At 41.6% G+C, this 18,344-nt stretch overlaps 1 protein-coding gene across 1 annotated transcript in view; it reads left to right on the top strand.

Moving 5' to 3' along the window:
• ACTN2 (actinin alpha 2) overlaps positions 1-18,344 on the top strand; it is a 60,202-nt gene that overhangs the window by 10,784 nt on the left and 31,074 nt on the right. The window contains exons 2-5 of the mRNA XM_019746994.2: positions 11,005-11,119; positions 12,037-12,156; positions 13,403-13,489; positions 18,036-18,123. Of these exons, the coding sequence (XP_019602553.1) occupies positions 11,005-11,119; positions 12,037-12,156; positions 13,403-13,489; positions 18,036-18,123 (410 nt within the window). The remainder of the gene's footprint in view (positions 1-11,004; positions 11,120-12,036; positions 12,157-13,402; positions 13,490-18,035; positions 18,124-18,344) is intronic.

Here is an 18,344-nt window from a genome sequence, read left to right on the forward strand (position 1 = left end):
CCCTCTGGCTTACTGGTCTGGTTTTTTTCTTTGCTTCTGTTACCATTGCTTTTACTGCTTTGAGTGGGGAGCTGGAGACAGGAGGTGGGGGCAGTGTCTGAGGATACTGAATTTGATATTTGTGCATCTTGATTTCCTCCCCCACCCCCAGAGCACAGCTGGAGGAAGGAGCAGAGCAAACCTGTAAAGGGTTCTAGGGGAAAGGTTATTTTTAGGGGCAGTCTTGTCAAGACTTTCTTCTGGGGAATTTATTTAGATACAGATGGACCCCGTGCCAGCTTAGATACGTGAATTTCTAGGAAAGCCCCGAAAGTGAGAGGGGCTGCATGCAGGCGGCAGTTCCAGGACACCTCATTTTTTACAAGATTTGATTTAATTTTGTTTTCTTATTTCTTTAAATTTTAATTTACTGTATCATTTCCCAGCTTTACTGAGATATAGTTAACATATAAATAGTGTACGTTTAAAGTGTTCAATGCGTTGTTCATTGCTCAGGGCCTCCATTCGTTATGAGGAAGTGCTGCAGGAGAGGGAGTAATTTCAGAGATGGGGGACCCTCCATCCAGGTATGCACAGGCCAGTCCCAGTTGCGGCTGGTGTCCCAGAGTAATTATGAATAGTGCCCCCTCTGACTCTCAGTAGTGGTCCAGTGCAGACTCCAAACTCTGGTCGCTCTGTGCTGAGGAGATATACAGTGCAACCGCAGGGAACGTTAAAATCAGATTTAAACCAAGCCATTTACATGTAGTAATGCCCTTCCTCGAAGTACTGGCCTGTTTCTGAACCTGCAAATATTGTGAAGTGAGATTTCTAATGCTTTGACCAATTTCAATACCAGAGCCTAGTAATTTCTGAATCTTCTAATCCACGAATCCTTTAGAAGACCAAGCCTTGGAGCTCACTCTGGGAGAGAGTCCTGTGTCTGGATGATCCAGGACCACAGGCCCCTCTGGGACCTCCCGTGGGCCAGGTTCCCCTGTGAAATGCATGCCACTTTTCCACTTAGGGTGTTTTATATGCTATCTCTATGGTTTTATACATGTTGTATGTGCTCATACTTCAGACGACTTGATATTAATAATACGTGCTGGGCTTTAGGGTGCTCATTTAGCACGTCTGAAAAACTAAAACATTGTTTAAGTTTCTGAACCAATTACCAAAGTCAGATCTCTAGGCTTGTTCTTCTGACAGTTTAAGTCTTCTCTAAAACAAAGTTATTTGTATGTTCAGATACTGGAAAATATGGGCATGAAGTGGTGATAAATATATTTACTGTGTGATAAAGTCATGTTTAGTGTAAAATTTTTCCTGTTTCTATGATGAGTCATAGGGAGGGGCTGTCACCTTTAGAGTCATTTAAGGAAAAATCCTGCCAGAAATCCCTGGTGGGTGACAGGGGGCTCTGGTGCTGTGACTGGTATCTGGTGACTGGGCATGAAGGTCTCCAGAGGATTTCTGTTCTCTGGCCCTAGAACTTAGTGTGTACCTTCTCCAGTAGGATATTAAAATGTGATGTCGGCAGCGATTTTAACGTGAAACTTAAAAAAGTCTTTAACTTCAGAAGTGATGAACTTCAGAAATCTAGGGTTGCTGGAGTGTATCCAGTTCAAGTCCTTTTTCAGGTAGAGATTTGGCAGATGAATGAAGTAAAGCTAGGTGACATAGTTACAGATGACCGGGGAAGAGCAAAGAACCTGGGTTAACAAGTTATGTACATGTCCCCCAGTTACTGTTGAAAAATGCATTCTTAAATATTGCCTAAGTCATAGGTGTTCACTCCAGAAAATATAGGTAAGGAGGTTTTAAAAGTCACAACCTAGAGCACACTAGCATTGAACTTTTGCCGTATCGCCTGCTAGATCACTTTACGCTATAATATAGAAGCATATACTCATGGGTTTTATACCATAACATATAATTGTCTGAAATGGCTCAGGATACAAACACTTTAATAGATACATTTATGAACACTTTCCACTTAGCATGGGCCCTAGGGAAGAACTTGATAGAGGAAATCCCAGCCTGATTTCCTCCAGTGTGGAGTGGGCAGGAAGTTTGGAAAGGCGCAGCTTCCCCATTTTTGTAAATCCGTCTGTTATCCAGAGCTTTTCCCATATGTAGAGGACACTGTTAGACGTACCTGCCTGGGGGCTGTTCCTTATTTAGAATTATGCTCTGGTCCAAAACACAAATGCAGAGAAAGTGGTGTATCACAGAGGGCTCTTTTGTTCTACATGAATGCTTAATCCCTCTGTGTAGGCAGCCATTTATTTGGGTCCCTGAAAATAGTAACAGTGTGGTGAACTTGAGTTAAAGAATACTTGTTTTGCTATCTGTGTAGTATAAGCTGCTTCCCCAGTTGCCAGGATGGACTGAGGGGAGAACATCAGTGTGCTCTCTTTAAGCTTGAATTCATCTCAAGGAGAGAATAGGGAAAGTACAATGAATGTTGCGATTGCCTGAAACCGAGCAACAGTTGGGTCTCCCTGTCATAGAGCCACATCTTGTGCATAATTACCCAGGCTCCAAGGGAACAAGCTATTTTGGGAAGCACAGCTCAGGATCAATCGTATGTGAGGCTGTTTGTGAGGTGCCTTAAATGCTTGCTTACCAGAAAGTCCTCACAGGACTTCTCCACGTAGGTTGTGCCAGCGTGGGGGAGGCAGGTGTGACCCCACAGAACTCGCAGCCAGCAGCTAAGTCAGGCTCCTGGCCGAAGGACCTCTCTGAGCTCGGATGACCAGGCACCAGTAGCTTTCATGTGGTACTTGAGCTTTCCACTTTTTTTTTTGCCTTTTAGAGCAAAAGTGACTTCACCTTTGATTCTGAAACTGTTTGATCTGGTTAGTTTAACGTATGCTCCCAGCAGTAAAATAATTTGGGAAAAATCTGCCTATTTCTAATCTTAACATCTATTTTCCATTTAGCAGTTAAAATGGGGCGATTCATCAAGAGCACTAATTGTTCTTTAGAAGAGAGAATGCTACATCATTTTTTTGTGTGTGTGATTAAAATTTTGTTTCAAGATTTATAAAACACCCCTTGGAATTAGTGTAGAGGTAGCTTGGATTGCAAACCAGCCATTGTCAGCAATGGCTCAGAGAAATGTTTGATATCCTTGCTGATTACAGAGATGTAAGGATGAGTAATTGCTGCCGAATAATAAGAATCGGGAGGACGAGTAATAAGGACTCCTGTAAATGGTAATAAAATGTTTGTAGGATATTTTCTTGAGCAAGGAAGAAATGAACAGATGGAAATACGGTAGCTTCTAGATAAATAAAAAATCTTTATGAAACAGAGAAACGTGCTAAAGAATTCAACCCAGTAATTCAATGCAGCATTATTTATGGTGATCTGTGTAAGAGGGAACGTGGGGACACAAACTGGATTTTAAATGGAGATTCTGACATGGAAAAGGAATGCAGTAAGCCAAGACTTAAGACAGTCGTCATTTCCAAAGGACGAGGGGCGCATACTGTAATTTAAGATCGGCAAACAATAGACTTCAGTTAGTTCCATGTACCATTCTTGTATATTAATTACTATTTGTCCTCATCGAAATCAGTGACACTTAGATTGGAATAGTAACTATTTTCGCATATTTGAATGTTGACCTCTTTTTTGAAGAAAGACTCTAAAACTGCGTATTAAAGACAGTTCTTAAATAAAGGTAAAGTCATGACTCTCCTGCAAACCTAAAAATGAAAAATTCTTAAAGATGTTAACCAACTAATGACAAACCAGAGACGTGTTACCGCCAGTTCGGAGAATCCAAAGAACAGGCACGTTTTAGAGATGAGGAATGGTGACCGCCTGGCCCGGAAGACAAGCTCTTCTCTTGGGCACCAGGGAGGTCGTCCCAGTGCTGAGCAGAAGGCATTTCTAGTCTACAGACAGGAGTTGCTTTGCATTGCTCCCCATATTTATGGCTTATAGTTGTAGGACAGCCTAGGAAGGGAGCATTAGACAAGGCACCCGTTTCCCATAGACGCTCCGATTTTCCCTGCTAAAAAGCAGCCTTATCAGCCATTTCCCCTTCCCAAATTCCACAACTCTACCCTGTTCCATCTTTCTTGGAAGTTAGGGAGGAGATTCCATGTATGCGAGAGGTCATTCCTCAAAATGGAATTCGTCTGGGCTACGTTTGGTTTTGTGCGAAAACCTGAAAAGCATTTTTTTTTCTTCCTGTTAGGCAGCCTCAGAGTTTTTAGCACCTTTCTTTATGTATTCTGAACAGCTCGGGGACCAAATGAAGTCAATCTTCTTACGAACCTGGTGACTGAAGCCTAAAATTCATGGCTCAGAATTTCTGAGTAAAAGCAGACCAGGATAGGACTCTCTTTTCAAGTTCTGGGAGAACCATCTTTCACCTGCTCACTTAAAGTATCATCCATTAGCCTGGTGCTATTTTTAGATACCCTCAGCAGTGAGGTTGCCGTTTATTTTTCACCAGGCTTCCCCCCGCCCCGCCCCCCCGCCCCTTGGCAAGATTACAGACTCCTTTCTAACGTTTAAGGATTCTGCGTTAAGTTTGACATGATAATAATGGTTTTTAAAAGCCTGGAACTTGAGCAGATACAGATTTTTAGCTCATCAGCTGTTTTTTTTTTTTTTTTTTTTCAATTAAAAAAAAAAAATCTCCTTGCTGTTCTCTCTGATCTGTCCCAGAAAATCTGACAAATAAGATGTTATTTCACGAATAGTTACTGAGTGCCACTGTGTTCCAGGCACTGTCTAGAACAGAAAACAAAATCCCTTCTTCTCTGTGTGTCACTGTCACCACCATTTATAGAATGTTCAGTGGAGGTGGCCATGTGCCTCGGGTAACTCTGGAATTGTTTGTGGCTTTCCTACCCCTTAATTTGAGATTGTTAGCTATCCTAACTCTGGCTGAAAGGGATTGGATATCCTGCATGCAGGCAGAATTTGTTGAGGTGAATTAATAGGAAAAGGCTGTCTCTTTCTTACTTTGTCTTTGAGTAATGAAATTTGTATTTGTGCGTCTCCCTGGAACTCAAGTTAAAAGCAGTGTTTTGATACTTTGAGGTCCCAATTGATTTATGACTGAAATTTGCAGTTTAAACTTGAAGTATTGAACATTTGAATAGGCAGTCGTCTGTTTGACGACTGTGAATATAGGGGTGCCTGCTGGGTGCTGGGTTCTTTGGGGGACATACTGGTGAAGAAGGCAGGATTCGAGGCTACAGTGTTCTTCTTGGTTCTTTAAGCCATAGCGCGTATGCTTGCAGGCATATAAAGCCTGGGAAACCAGAAGGGGTCTTCCATTTGCTGCGGAGTACAAGGGGGTTTGCCTTTTTACACGAGTTAACGTTAAGGCTCTTTGGACCATTATGAACCAAGTCCTGATTCCAAGTGTAGCCCTTTATATTACTTGTCCCTTAGGAATACATTTTTTAAAAAAATTCACACACAAAATATTTTTACCCCCATCTGCAAAAACTAATGTTCTGAAACCTTGTACCTTGAGGAAGTTAAGACATGCTAATGCTGTTCTTTGTTCTCTGAGCGGAAGTATGAGTATTTTCACAAATCAGGAAAAGATAAAGATCTGAGCCCATTCTGGGTTCTGGGGTCCCAGGCCCTCTCGCACCCCTTTCCGCCTGGGCACAGCAGCAGTCTGAAATGTGCGGTGCTTGTGTATGCTGGGTTCTTGGAGGTGGAAGAGCTCCTGTGCTCAAGGAGACTGAAATCGTGACTACAGACTGTCTTTGTCTCGCTTTGCAATGACTTAATTCCCTTTCATTTTAAACCCCAAAGCACCTCGAGTTTCTCTGAATTGCTGTCACTGATTGCTGTTCTTCTGTGATCCGATAGCATTTCTATTTGTGAAGTATTTTTCAGTTTCTTGTAATTCATCAGACTTTGCAGACAACTAGTTGAATTCGGTTAATAGTACATGGCGAGCTGACCTGCCCACACCAAATACTGAGCTGGTCACAGAGCCAGACTTCAGATTTTTAGGGTCCCTGGCTTTCAGGGATTGCTAAACTGAGCTGTCACTTGCTGTGTGATTGAGCAGGATCTGGGAGACGAAGCTGAGGTTTGTGGGTGGAGAATAACAGGGCTGCCCACTGTGTAGTTAGGTGCCTGGTTACGCAAGTTAGGAGAACATTAGGGCCCGACATGGACTTTCAAGACATCTGCTACTTGATCGTAGCACATGCAGGACCCTTAAATGAACACTCCCCTAGTTACATACTCCTTCCTGTGATTAATTTTTTAAAAATGTTTTGTGAGTCGTTGAAACGTGTTCCTGGTCACTTGGCAACCGTGGAGTTTTGGGGTTCTTTCAAGATCAGAGGATTATTCAGTGTTCACTCAGCTGAAGGGTCAGCCACCACTGGGAGTGGCTTCTGAGTCCAGGGAGCTCCCCTAATGTCAGTGGAAACTCCCGCAGAAACACTGTTTAAATGTCTCTTAAAGAGGGTTGAGTGTCTGATTATTTGTACTGAAGTCACGCTGCTGATCTCTGCTGTGCTCCTGGAGTGGTCCCTAGTGTGGGGCGTTGTAACGTTTGTGAGGACCCTGTAATGGTGAGGGTCCTCCTGTAATGCTGGATGGGGGTTTTTCTGGCCGAGGGGTTGTAAAGCTTTGTAGTGTATCTTTTGCTTCTGTCACTACCTGCTCTTTACAAGGGTGGGGTTTCCTTTCTTAAATGCCAGAGCTGAGCTTACATTGACTTCAGAGCAGCAGCTCTGTCCCTCCTCCTCCTACGTTACCGAGAGATTTGACAAAAGTGTGCAGTTTTCTAGAACCCCCTTACTTGCCAATTATGTAGAAAGAACAATTAGAAGGAATCTTGGCAGATTGGAAATTTGTGAAGTGGAAAAAAGAAAACACTAGTAAAGTGATTATTGTCAATGGAAACATAAATGGAGCACCTTTAGAAAATGAACTTAATTAACAGAGTGTGATTTTCTGGAGTTTTATGTGAGAATGTATGCAGAACCACCGTGACAGGCATTGTTGGCCGGCGGGTTTTGTATTTCTTTTCCTCCTGATAACCTTTTGTACTATTTCATACATTTGATCATGACAATTATTATCCTTTTTTATTTTTATATGTAGCTGGGAAAGTGTCAGGACATGAAGGACAAATAACTGTCCCGCGTCCGAGTCAGAAATAGCATCTGAGTTCTCAGCCATCATTGGACTGGGCTCCTGTCCTCTTGGCTTCTTCTTGGGGACCACTGCTCCTGCTTTCCTGGGGCTCGGCTATATTACCCCGAAGGGTGCAGGCCAGGCATTGACATTATGAGCCGCTTGATGTCTTTACTCACTGAGGAAAGTAAATGACCTGTACACTCAAAATCATAGAACACTCAGACACTGCCCCAAACCGTTGGACCTGACAGACAATGCCATTTTATAATCGGTGGGTTTAGAAGCTAGAGCCATGCAGGCCTGTCAGCCCCCCGAGCTTCATGCTGCAGGCTCTGCCTAATGTCCCAGCCCTCAGTGGACCCTGCTGTGTTTTGTTCAGGAAAGCCCATGGCTGTGATGAGTCTCCATTTCGGGAAGTGTGACCTGAGGTTAGTACTTTATGTAATTATTATTAAAGTACCAGCTGGTTTAAGAAGTATAAAGGAGATTGATAGATGTTATGTTGCCAGATTTTTCTGTTTGGAGAAAAATGGAATCGTAAATTGAACAGAGAGTCTTCCAGGAGCCAGTTGAGGCCTAGAACCTTATCGCTAAAAGAAGTGATAATTGACTGACCACATGAAATACACTGATACTCAGAACCGTGTCAGACTTAGGATTGTTTTTTTTTTTTTTTGTCCTCATCTGTTTATCCAGGTGATAAACTCATCCAGGTAGAGATGTGAACTTGTGTTATATAAACGATGATCTAAGTAATCACAGACGTTACTCATTTTGATCAAAAGGCCTTTTTCCATTCTCTCAGTGTGAGAGTCTACAACATAGGTGGTTTATGTCTACAGGTTTAATGAACTTAAAAAGAAACCACAGTCAAATGCATAGCATTCATTCACACAAGCATACCTCAACATTTCAGCAAGGACATAAGTACTGGTTGTCATATTGTATCTTTTAACTTTGAAAAAAGGCAAGGACATAAGTGCTGGTTGTCATATTGTATCTTTTAACTTTGAAAAAAGGCAGTAGTGTTACAGTTCTTGTGATTTGGGACTTTGCTGGTAAATTGTTCATGAAAAAGAAAAAGGCCTTACCTACCATCCGAGGGGCTCACAGTTCTTGCTCACAGATATTCCCAGAAACTCCTGCAGCTGATATTTTTCTCAACTACCATGTCTTAGGGGTTGAGGAGCATTTCCTGGGCTCCTGGATTATGTCTGAGAATATTACGGAGGAGACACTGCTGATGGTTTAAATATCCTTCAGAAGTACCACATGAAGTGACACTACTGTAAGTCATGGGGCCATGGCCATTATAACCGAGCCGTTGGGGTCCTTTTTAGCGCTGGAGTTGGTTAGGTGCCATCTTGTTGGCTCTGAGAAATACTCATTAAAGATAGGGACACTTCATTAGATGTAACTCAATAAAGTGGTCTTTTAGATTAAATTTGTTCTCTGGGTTTGCACAACTGAAAATTACGTATGGTAAATGAGCTTAATTGTATCTACCCCTAGAAAAGAGTGGCATCAGACAGATGTCACAGGATTCCAGAGTGGGGCTCAGGAAACGTGTTGATTTCATGAGCAGCTTGGGGGTTATACCCAGAAAGGCTTCTGATACTTTCATTATGCAGGGAGTTCTGTAACATGGTAACAAGATAAGGTAATTTGCATCAGCAATATTTGCCCATTTTAAATAGAATCTAGATAAAAACAACTACATAAATATTTTGTATCATTATATTTTCTCTTGTCAGTTCCATTTTTAAAAAAATCACAAGCTGCTATTCTCTTATACCTGTCCCCAAAATTTATTTATATGACTAGTTCAATATTGTCAGTTAAAAAAAGCAAAACACAACACCTTTAGTTTTACTTGCTGAAAATGGGGCCTGCGATGTTTTTTACTCTAAGAACTTAGTTATCTGGAGACAACCTAAATATCAATCCATAGGGAGCTAGTTACATAAGTTGTGGTATATGCAATTTATGTAACTAGCTCCCTATGGATTGATATTTAGGTTGGAATACTATGCGGCCATAAAAAGGAATGATCTGATATGGAATGATCTCTAGGTTATATTTTTTTAAGTGGAAAAAAGCCACTGAAGTGTAGAATAATGTGTATAGTATGATTGAGTTCAAGGGGCAAAAAAAAAAAAAAAAAAGTGTGTGTGTGTGTGTGTGTGTGTGTGTGTGCGCGCGCGTGTGTATGTGTATTCATACATGTGTGGAACATCACTGAAGAGATACACAAGAAACCAAATCTCTGGGGAAGGGAACTGGGAACTAGGATGAGAGGGAGGCTTTCTCTTTCAGCCGTTTGTCCCACTCGAATTGTGAACCGAGGACATGTATTACCTATTCAAAAAGCAAACACGTAAGTAATATTTCAATAAATAAACAATAGACTCCTGTAATTATCTTAGCTTCAAAAAAAACCAAAATTTGATGATCTAGAGAAGCACTGTCTGATGGAACCTTCTGCACCATCCAACACAGAGGCCACAAGCCGTGTGTGACTTTTAAGCCCTTGGAAGGTGGCTTTTGCAACTGAACAACTAAATTTTATAATTTCCATTACTTTCCATTTAAATAGTCACGTGTGGCCAGTGGCTAGCATGCTGACGGGGTGCATGTCTAGAATGTATGGCTTAGAGTCTTTCTTCTGTTTCTACCTAAAGCGTAGATGCGTTTTAGGAGAAATAATTATCAGTGTAGGCTCTCAGGGTAACCAATGTACGTATTACTGCAAATCCAAGAAAATACCTACATTTTCTTCTTGCGCTAGCACTTAATGCCATCACATATTTCTTGAAATATGTGACTGTGAGTCAGATTTGGAAATCTTTATTACCCGGGAAAATCATTTTTATGGAAACCGTCTGCTGTCTTCCTTGGAAGCAGCCTATTTTTGAGAGGTTCATTTTCTCGTCTGGAACACAAGCCTATTTGTGCGTCTCCGCCCAGTGTAATGTACGGGCGCTTTGTTCTTGAGCCCAGCAGCTGTTGTGAGGCTAGGGGACAGTTTGCATTCTTGGCCAACAGCTGCCAGGAGCATTTCTAATCTGGTTTTGGCAGGAAATAGTGCACAAGTGAAAGCCAAATTAAAAGAAGCTTGAAAAATAAGCAGAATGACTCTGGATGCCACTTAATATATAGTCCATCTTTCCTCTGAAGATCACCCTGGTAACTTGTTAACATGACTAGACAGCCCTTCAGCGCTGACCTGTGTCTCATTGTCTTTGAAACCCAGGGTCTATGCCAGTAAGTGGTCGTATTACTACTACTATTATTTTTTTAATGATTGACAATACTGCAAATTTGTTTCATTGATTTAGTTAGTAGTTTAAAACTGTTGTTCATCCAGGGTAACTCATTGTAGATAATTAGTGGTGATGGGTCCCTCCTCCCTTCCCCTTTCTGCTACACAGTACCACCCACCCTTTGCTCTAAAGTAAGACATTTGACCAGTTTTAAACATTATGTATTCATCCATTCTGCAAGCAAGTATGTTCTTGTTGTGTGCAGGGAATAAGCATGTCCTGATTTAATCTATCCTTCCTACAAAGTAAGAAGTTTACAGAAGGTGAAGGCATAGGTGTAAGTACATGTGGCACCTTTTCAAACAAGGCAAAAATTCCTCAGGTTGATATACCAAATAAATGATTTTTTTTTTTTTTTGGTCTCTAGAGAGGAAATTTTACTAAAATCTTACCTTGGGCCTTAAATCATTCTTCCCATCCAATTCTGTTTCATGATCCAAGGAGCTCCAGCCTCTTAGATTCCCCAGAATGTGTGAGATGTCGCACGTTGTCCCTGTAGAGGGGTCTGCCAGCCAGTGGGGCTGTGCTAAGCTGTGCGTGGTTCTCGTTGCAGACCTTCACTGCCTGGTGTAACTCCCACCTGAGGAAAGCTGGCACCCAGATTGAGAACATCGAGGAAGACTTCAGGAATGGCCTGAAGCTTATGCTGCTTTTGGAAGTCATCTCAGGTTGGTCTGAAGCATTTCCCATCCATGTTGCCCTTCGCTGGTTCTTCTGCATGTGGGCAGTACATATGCCTCTATGTAAACGTGACTGCATCGCAGGCTCCCTTTGACCCTGGCTGGGCCAGAACAAGGTATTATTGGCAAAGAAATCCTTTCAAAGAGCAGTCTGCCTGGAGTTATTTTTCTGTTTAAAAGGGAGAGAGCTCTGTTTAAAATTGACTTAATAAAACAATGTTTATACCACCTACCTAGTAACAAAATAAGGGAAGAAAAAATGACATTTATATGACTACCCACCATGCTGCCCTCTCTGCCCTTAGCTCAGCTAGTGTGTATTCCAGAAGTATCTGTCATGCAAAAAGCCAGTGTACACGCTGGCAAAACTATGGAAACAGGAGTTCAATCCCAGAGGGGTTATCCTTTGCCCTGAATATCAGTTGGCTGGCTTAGACTTGGAGTAGAGAGTGGGTCACTGTTGAAGCAGTGTGACTGGGAAGATCGATGGCCAGTCTGCCCTGATCCATATATCTTCATAATCAGATGTCTGAGATGAACCCTGGCAGCCACCTCTGTGATTTGAACTAGGCTGCCCTGAGTTCTTCTGACAGCTAAGCAGCAGCCCCAGTGCCCCAGCGACACCAGGCAGCTTCTCTCTTGACTCATCTGTGAGTTGGTTCATAGGCTGAACTGGACACTCCCAGCAGATCGGGAAAGCATATGGCCTTAGTAGTATGGCTCCCCACTGGGCCATTTGATCTTGAAAGTTTTGTGGTTCATGTTCCCTCTGTGATTTAGAAACTGAGACACATCAGAAACAACTATTTTCACTTAAGGAAAGCACGGACTCTGAATTTTGGCATCTTGATTCTGCCTCAAGGGTTTACTTTCTCTGTCTACACTGTTCCTTTTTTATCCAACAGGGGAAAGGCTGCCCAAACCTGACCGAGGAAAAATGCGATTCCATAAAATTGCCAATGTCAACAAAGCCTTGGATTATATAGCCAGCAAGGGCGTGAAACTGGTATCCATTGGGGCTGAAGGTAAGCTGTGATGGGAGTAACCCTGAGGCCACAGTGACCTCAGGGTGGGGCTGGGGGCCTGCATTGGATGTCAGGCTCTCCACTAGTCTCTGAGCACAGAGATGAGGACAGACGTGCCTTGAATGGTAGACCAGGCTCTAGGGTTATTTGTAAAGAATAGCGTCAATACATACCGTCTTCTTCAAACCGATTATAGGAATGAGAAAGAACTTATACATCCCAATCACTCTTAATGAGAACTAAGTAATAAGAAGGACATTCTCCCTCTTCATTCTCTGAGGGCGATCGGGAGTCCTGGTGAGTTTTGCAGGAGCGGAAACTACCTTCCGTCCCATTATACACAACTGCGTCTGTGAACCTGCCGACTGGGGAGCTGGAAGAGGGACGAGAATAAAGATGAGCCCATGTTCTCTGTATTTCATTGCAGTGGTCCCTCATATCCATGGTTTCACTTTCTGCAGTGTCCATTGCCCATGGTCAACCACAGTCCAAAAATATTAAATGGAAAATTCCAGAAATAAACAATTCATACATTTTAAATTGTGTACCATTCTGAATAGCATTGAGGTCTTGCACCATCTTGTTCCATCCTGCTCCAGCCCATCCGGGATGTGAATCATCCCTTTGTCCCTTGTCTCCGGGCTGTCGATGCTCCCCGCACATAAGTCAGTAGACATCTTGGTTATGAGATCTACTAACACAGTGCTTGTGTTCGACTCACGCTTATTTAACTTAGTTATGGCCCCAAAGCATAAGAATAGTGATGCTGGCAATTTGGATATGTTGGAGAGAAGCCATAAAGTGCTTTCATTAAGTGAAAAGGTGTGTAAGTACAGGAGAAAACATAGTATGTACAGGGTCCTATACTATCAGTTTCAGGCATCCACTGGGAGTCTTGGATCATACACCCCACGGATAAGTGGGGGGCAACTGTATTTAGTGCCTTAATTCATCTCGTCTTTAAACTTTGGAAACTCATGGGTTGTTTTCAGCGGTTATGCATATGCAAGATTTGTGTTTATTATTAACTCAGAATTCATTTAAACTGGAGACATTTGGTTATGAATATCATATGTATAACTAGATACCCTGTGACACTTACAAAAATATAAACTGGTCTTTCCGTATATATTTTTTCCAATATCTCTGAAGTAAAACCTTATGGGAAACAAAGCTTATAAGAAAACTGTATGTACTGATTATGTTATCTTTACACTAATGTGTTGCTGATTTTTCATCCTGAAAGAAATTGTCGACGGCAACGTGAAAATGACCCTGGGCATGATCTGGACCATCATCCTCCGCTTTGCCATTCAGGATATTTCAGTGGAAGGTAAAAGACATGGTTAAAAGTCTGATATTATTAAGAGACTTACAGTAACTTGTCAATTGAGTTTACAAATTAAAATTTGAATATTGTTTTATAAAATTGAACAGTCACTTCCATGACTGAAGGAAAGACACACAAGTTGTTTTTTCACAAGTTTTATATAGCTATGGGAAAAGATTTTAGCAATACTCTTTCATTCATAGGGTTTTGGAAAAGCTGAGCTCATCTTCAGAACAGAAGTCGCTCTTTAAAATGAACATTTATGGAGCTTCTTTATTGCTTATTAAACTGGTACATTCACAAGTATCACAGAGTTCTTTAGACTTACAGGTGAAACATTGTTTTTTTCAGGTACAAAAAAGATACTCAAAATCCAAGTTTATTTGTTGGCTCTTTCTTCCATTCTCTCTTCCTTCCTTTCTCTTTTCCTTCCTTCCTTCCTTCCTTCCTTCCTTCCTTCCTTCCTTCCTTCCTTCCTTCCTTCCTTCTTTCCTTCCTTCTGCCTGACAGCTGTTCTGTCATTGTAATAGAGTCCAAATCTTTGGTGTTACCACTGAAGATGAAAATCTTTAGTCATAAAAGCCCACTGTATCCCTAAGTATTTTGATGACTTCGGCTCTTTTGAAAACTGTCAAACTGACATTCTTAAAATTAGAATATTGCCTATTTGGACCTCAAATCACAAAACGTATAGCTGTAGAACATATTTAAAGGTGGTTTGAATTGTCTCGTTAGCCTCCCCTACCTTTGTCACCTAACAGGTGACCAGGTATCTGAATAGTGAAGGGATGAGGGCATTGTTTATAATTCTACCCGGGACAGAGTACCTTCTGACTCTGGTCTTTTTAAGTGATTTTAGTTACTAATCAACCAACAAACGTTAAAAATCAGCAATTTGCCTACTGTTGTTGTTCCAGATGGCAGGAAGCCTACAGTACTTGCCCTTAAGGAGTTTCTGATCACTTGAGATTTTTCCCTTCTAGCATTGAAGCTCCATTTACATGACCTAAAAATCAAACATATCACAATATTAAAACCTCAACAATTCAGGGTCAGAATGACAGCCAGCTTGAATTAATAAGTAGTCTGAATTAGAAAACCTCGTCCAATGTACTTTTATTCAAGTACACACCATTCATGCTAATGAAAATAACAGATGCGTCTTGCAAGTTCCTGCTTTATTAAAAAAGAGTAATTTATAATAATTTTATAAGTTTGATATACTTCTAAATTTAAATATTTAAGCAGTTGAACTCAGTTTAAAAAACAAATACTATTTTTAAAAATCTTGTTTACACTACAGCGTCTGGTAGAGTAGCAAATCCTTTTTATAAAGGTGAACTTGGCCTCAGGTTTTTTCTCATTGGTTACAAATTTCACATTGTGATGATATTAATGACTTAATTCCATTTCACGGGTAGCTATGAATGGTATTATCCATTAGAGTTTTCCCCAAATTATTACTAATAATTAGATAATAACACCACAGTAGTTTCTAAAACATCACCATAAAAAAGATACATTAATCTGCTTTTCAGAAGACCAAGAAATTAAATGTTGAAAAGTGGTTAATTTCACGTGGCAAAGTGCCTACATCTCTTCAAGCAGGTGTCTTTCCATGGCCAACATAGTAGATGATGTTGGTTTGCTGACTTATATTGTTATTTGTTTTACTTTAGGGAGTCATTTCTTAACAACCTCACTTAATTTCTGTAAGTCTACAGTAAAATCACCTTAATTTGTTTTGATATGTTTATGTACAAAATGGTGTTATTATTACAATCGAGTCCTTTGAGGAGCCAGTCTCCTTCAACGGAACGATGGGCCTCTTCCAAGAAATAAATGAGAGATTAGTGTATCTGTTGGTGAGGGCAGTTCAGATGTAAGTACATGGGGTTCCTGGGTGTGTCATACGGTTTTTCACAATAAATGACACTACCTATTTATAACATGCGTTTTACACCCCCGATCAGGGTTTTGTGTGTGGATGCATGTGCGCCAGATGGCCACGTTTCAGCGTTCACTTGCCCCTGCAAGGAGCAGGGTGTCCCACAGTCATGGATATACTTGGCACAGGCTTGTTGACCTTTTGCTGAAAGACTGGACTTGGGGGTGGGAGTGTCATTTTTGATGAGAGCAGCCAATGAAACAAGGAGAGAACTTTGTTCCACATTCATAGCCTAAGAGTGTTCAGTCAGACACAGTCAGACAGAAATTAGATGAGACTCACGGACTTGTAAGTCTAAACTTCAGTAGCAGTTATAAGAGTTTATTGATGTGCTTAGCTCTCTTACTTTTCTAATCTAAGTGTCATTTAAACTTTGTATAATACAGCATTATTTCTTCCCGACGTACTTTTCCTTAGTAATTACATTGGCCAGGACCCAAAGGCAGGCAGCTAAGTATATAGCACAACAACTAGATGTGGAGTTTCATATTTCCACACCTGTACCAGTTAGTATATTAATACAACTTTAGAAGTTTCAGTCTATTTCATTAACAGGAATTTGCTAGGTAAGAGGCATGAACAGGAATCATTCAGATTATTTTTGTAGCACATGAAATTTTAGGGAGTGTGTTTACTTCAGTTGGGTTCCAGGTCAAAGAAAAGTCTAAATGAGATTGAACGACTTAGATAAATAATTGCAAAATACTTATTTTGATTTGAAAAAGTCAACTTCAAGCCCTTAGTGACATGGAAGGTGGAGGCCCATTGTTAATTATGAGTCCACATTAATTACTGTTTACAGGGGCTTTCAGAATTGTTAACACTTAAATTAGGCAGAATTCTGGGTTCTTTTCCTGAGTTTGAGGAGCTGTTTGGTGTATGTGACTTTGGGTCCTCCAGCAGCAAGTGCCGCGATGGTGTTAGAAGCTGTCTGAGTCTGCTCAGGCCGCCATAACAAAGATCAGACTGAGTGGTTTAAACAACAGAAATGTACTTCTCCCACTTGTGAGGATGGAAGTTCAAGATCAGGCTGCCAGCATGGCCGGTTTCTGCTGAAGACCCTCTATTGGCTTGTAGATGGCCACCTGCTTGCTGTGTCCTCACATGGCAGAGAGACAGGCAGACAGAGCATGCGTGTTCCTGTACATGCAAGCACTGGTGCTTCTTATAAGGGCGCTAATGCCATCATGACCTTGTGATCTCGTATCACCTCATATAACCTTAATTACCTCTCAAAGGACCCGTCTCTAAAAAACCATCATGCTGGGGTTTAGGGCTTCAACATAGGAATTTGCAAGGGAAACAAGCATTCAGTCCATTACAGAAGTGCAAGAGATTCCTGCTTGGAAGTACAAGGGAAATGCCTGTGGCGGGTAAAGTGTGGGGAGCCGGAGATGGCAGAGAGAGCCTTTGGCCAAAGCACCTGGGTGGCACTTGTGTTGGAGAAGGGGAAGGGAAGGGATGAAGAGTCTTATTCTGCAGTGCTGTCCCCAGGCCAGGTCAGCCAGGCTGATGGGGGTGCTGAAGCCTGCGTTGCTCTCAGGGGAGCCCCATTGGCGCAGGAATGTGCCCTTCCTCGCAGTCTGTGGCTGGAGCAGCCTGAGGAAGGGTGGCCCCTGGGGATTGGAGGGGCGGGTTCAGAGTGTGGCCTCTGGGACTCCCTGTCTGCCCTGCGCTCCCAGCAGCAGCTTCTTGGTACCACAGGAAGTGGTTGGCTTTTTAACTTGGTCAAAACTGAAGCACAATTGGTAACCACAAGATTGCCACGGGGTTACGAAAGACAGTTTGGGGAATATAATCAATACTGTAGTAAAGATTTTGTAGGGTATTCGATGGGCACTTGTCTTATTAGAGAGACCACTTCAGGGATGGTGTAGGTGCCTGATCACTGCATTGTACACCTGAAGCTGAAGCTGACTAATAATGTCAACTATAATTTTATATATATATATATATATATATATATATATATATATATATATATATATATAGTCACAGGATGTGGAGTACAGAATAAGGAATAGAGTCAATGAATTGTAACAGCTACATACGATGTCTGAGGGGTAGTAGATTGGGGAGGGGGGTTATCACTTTGTGAGGGGTGTAAATGTCTATTACATTGTTTTGCACACCTGAAACTGAAAAAAAGAAAAAAGAAAAAAACTCAAGTGGCCAAACTTGAAATTTACCAATAAATGCTTTTAAGTATTATAAAATCTCTAGGTAAAGGAATAAATTTGAGACAGTGGCTTGTGTGAATTCCATTTACCTAAGAATATAAATGATAAATGAAGTGAATGACAGGTTAGTTAAGTCATATAAACTATACACATTTAAAAATTTTTCATAAGAAAGGTAAATTACCAATAACCTTGACGTCGGTCTTATATTTATGGTCATAACCTGCAGTTGCCTTTTTGAGTCCCTTAAGTGTCACCAGAAGTCCGTCACTGGTTGTGGGGCTCCACCTCCCATCCTCTTGCTGAAACAATGAGAAGCAATGATGTGTTAGGTGGCTGGCCCCCTGGAGGAGTGACCAAAGTTGGGTGAATGGAGTGGTGAGCATTTCCCTGGGGACACTTTTTTTGGCTGTCATTCCAGAAACCTCTGCCAAAGAAGGCCTGCTGCTGTGGTGTCAGAGGAAAACCGCTCCTTACAGGAATGTCAATATTCAGAACTTCCACACCAGGTGAGCACTGGGGCCCTGCGGTCCTTATATCCTCGCTGGAATCACGGGGGCAGGGGGCACCCTGTCTGTTTACACTGGTGTTTCCTGCTCCTGCTGGTGGCAGGACTAAGGCCATTGAACTTTTGGTGTTTAGAGACTCCCAGGAAAAACGTGTGCGTATGGCTCAGGATGCTGGTAGAACAGCACTGTATTTACCAGTGAACATCATATGGTGTCCGAAT

The sequence above is a fragment of the Rhinolophus sinicus genome, linkage group LG12 (assembly GCF_036562045.2).
Source record: "Rhinolophus sinicus isolate RSC01 linkage group LG12, ASM3656204v1, whole genome shotgun sequence".
Lineage (NCBI taxonomy): Eukaryota > Metazoa > Chordata > Mammalia > Chiroptera > Rhinolophidae > Rhinolophus > Rhinolophus sinicus.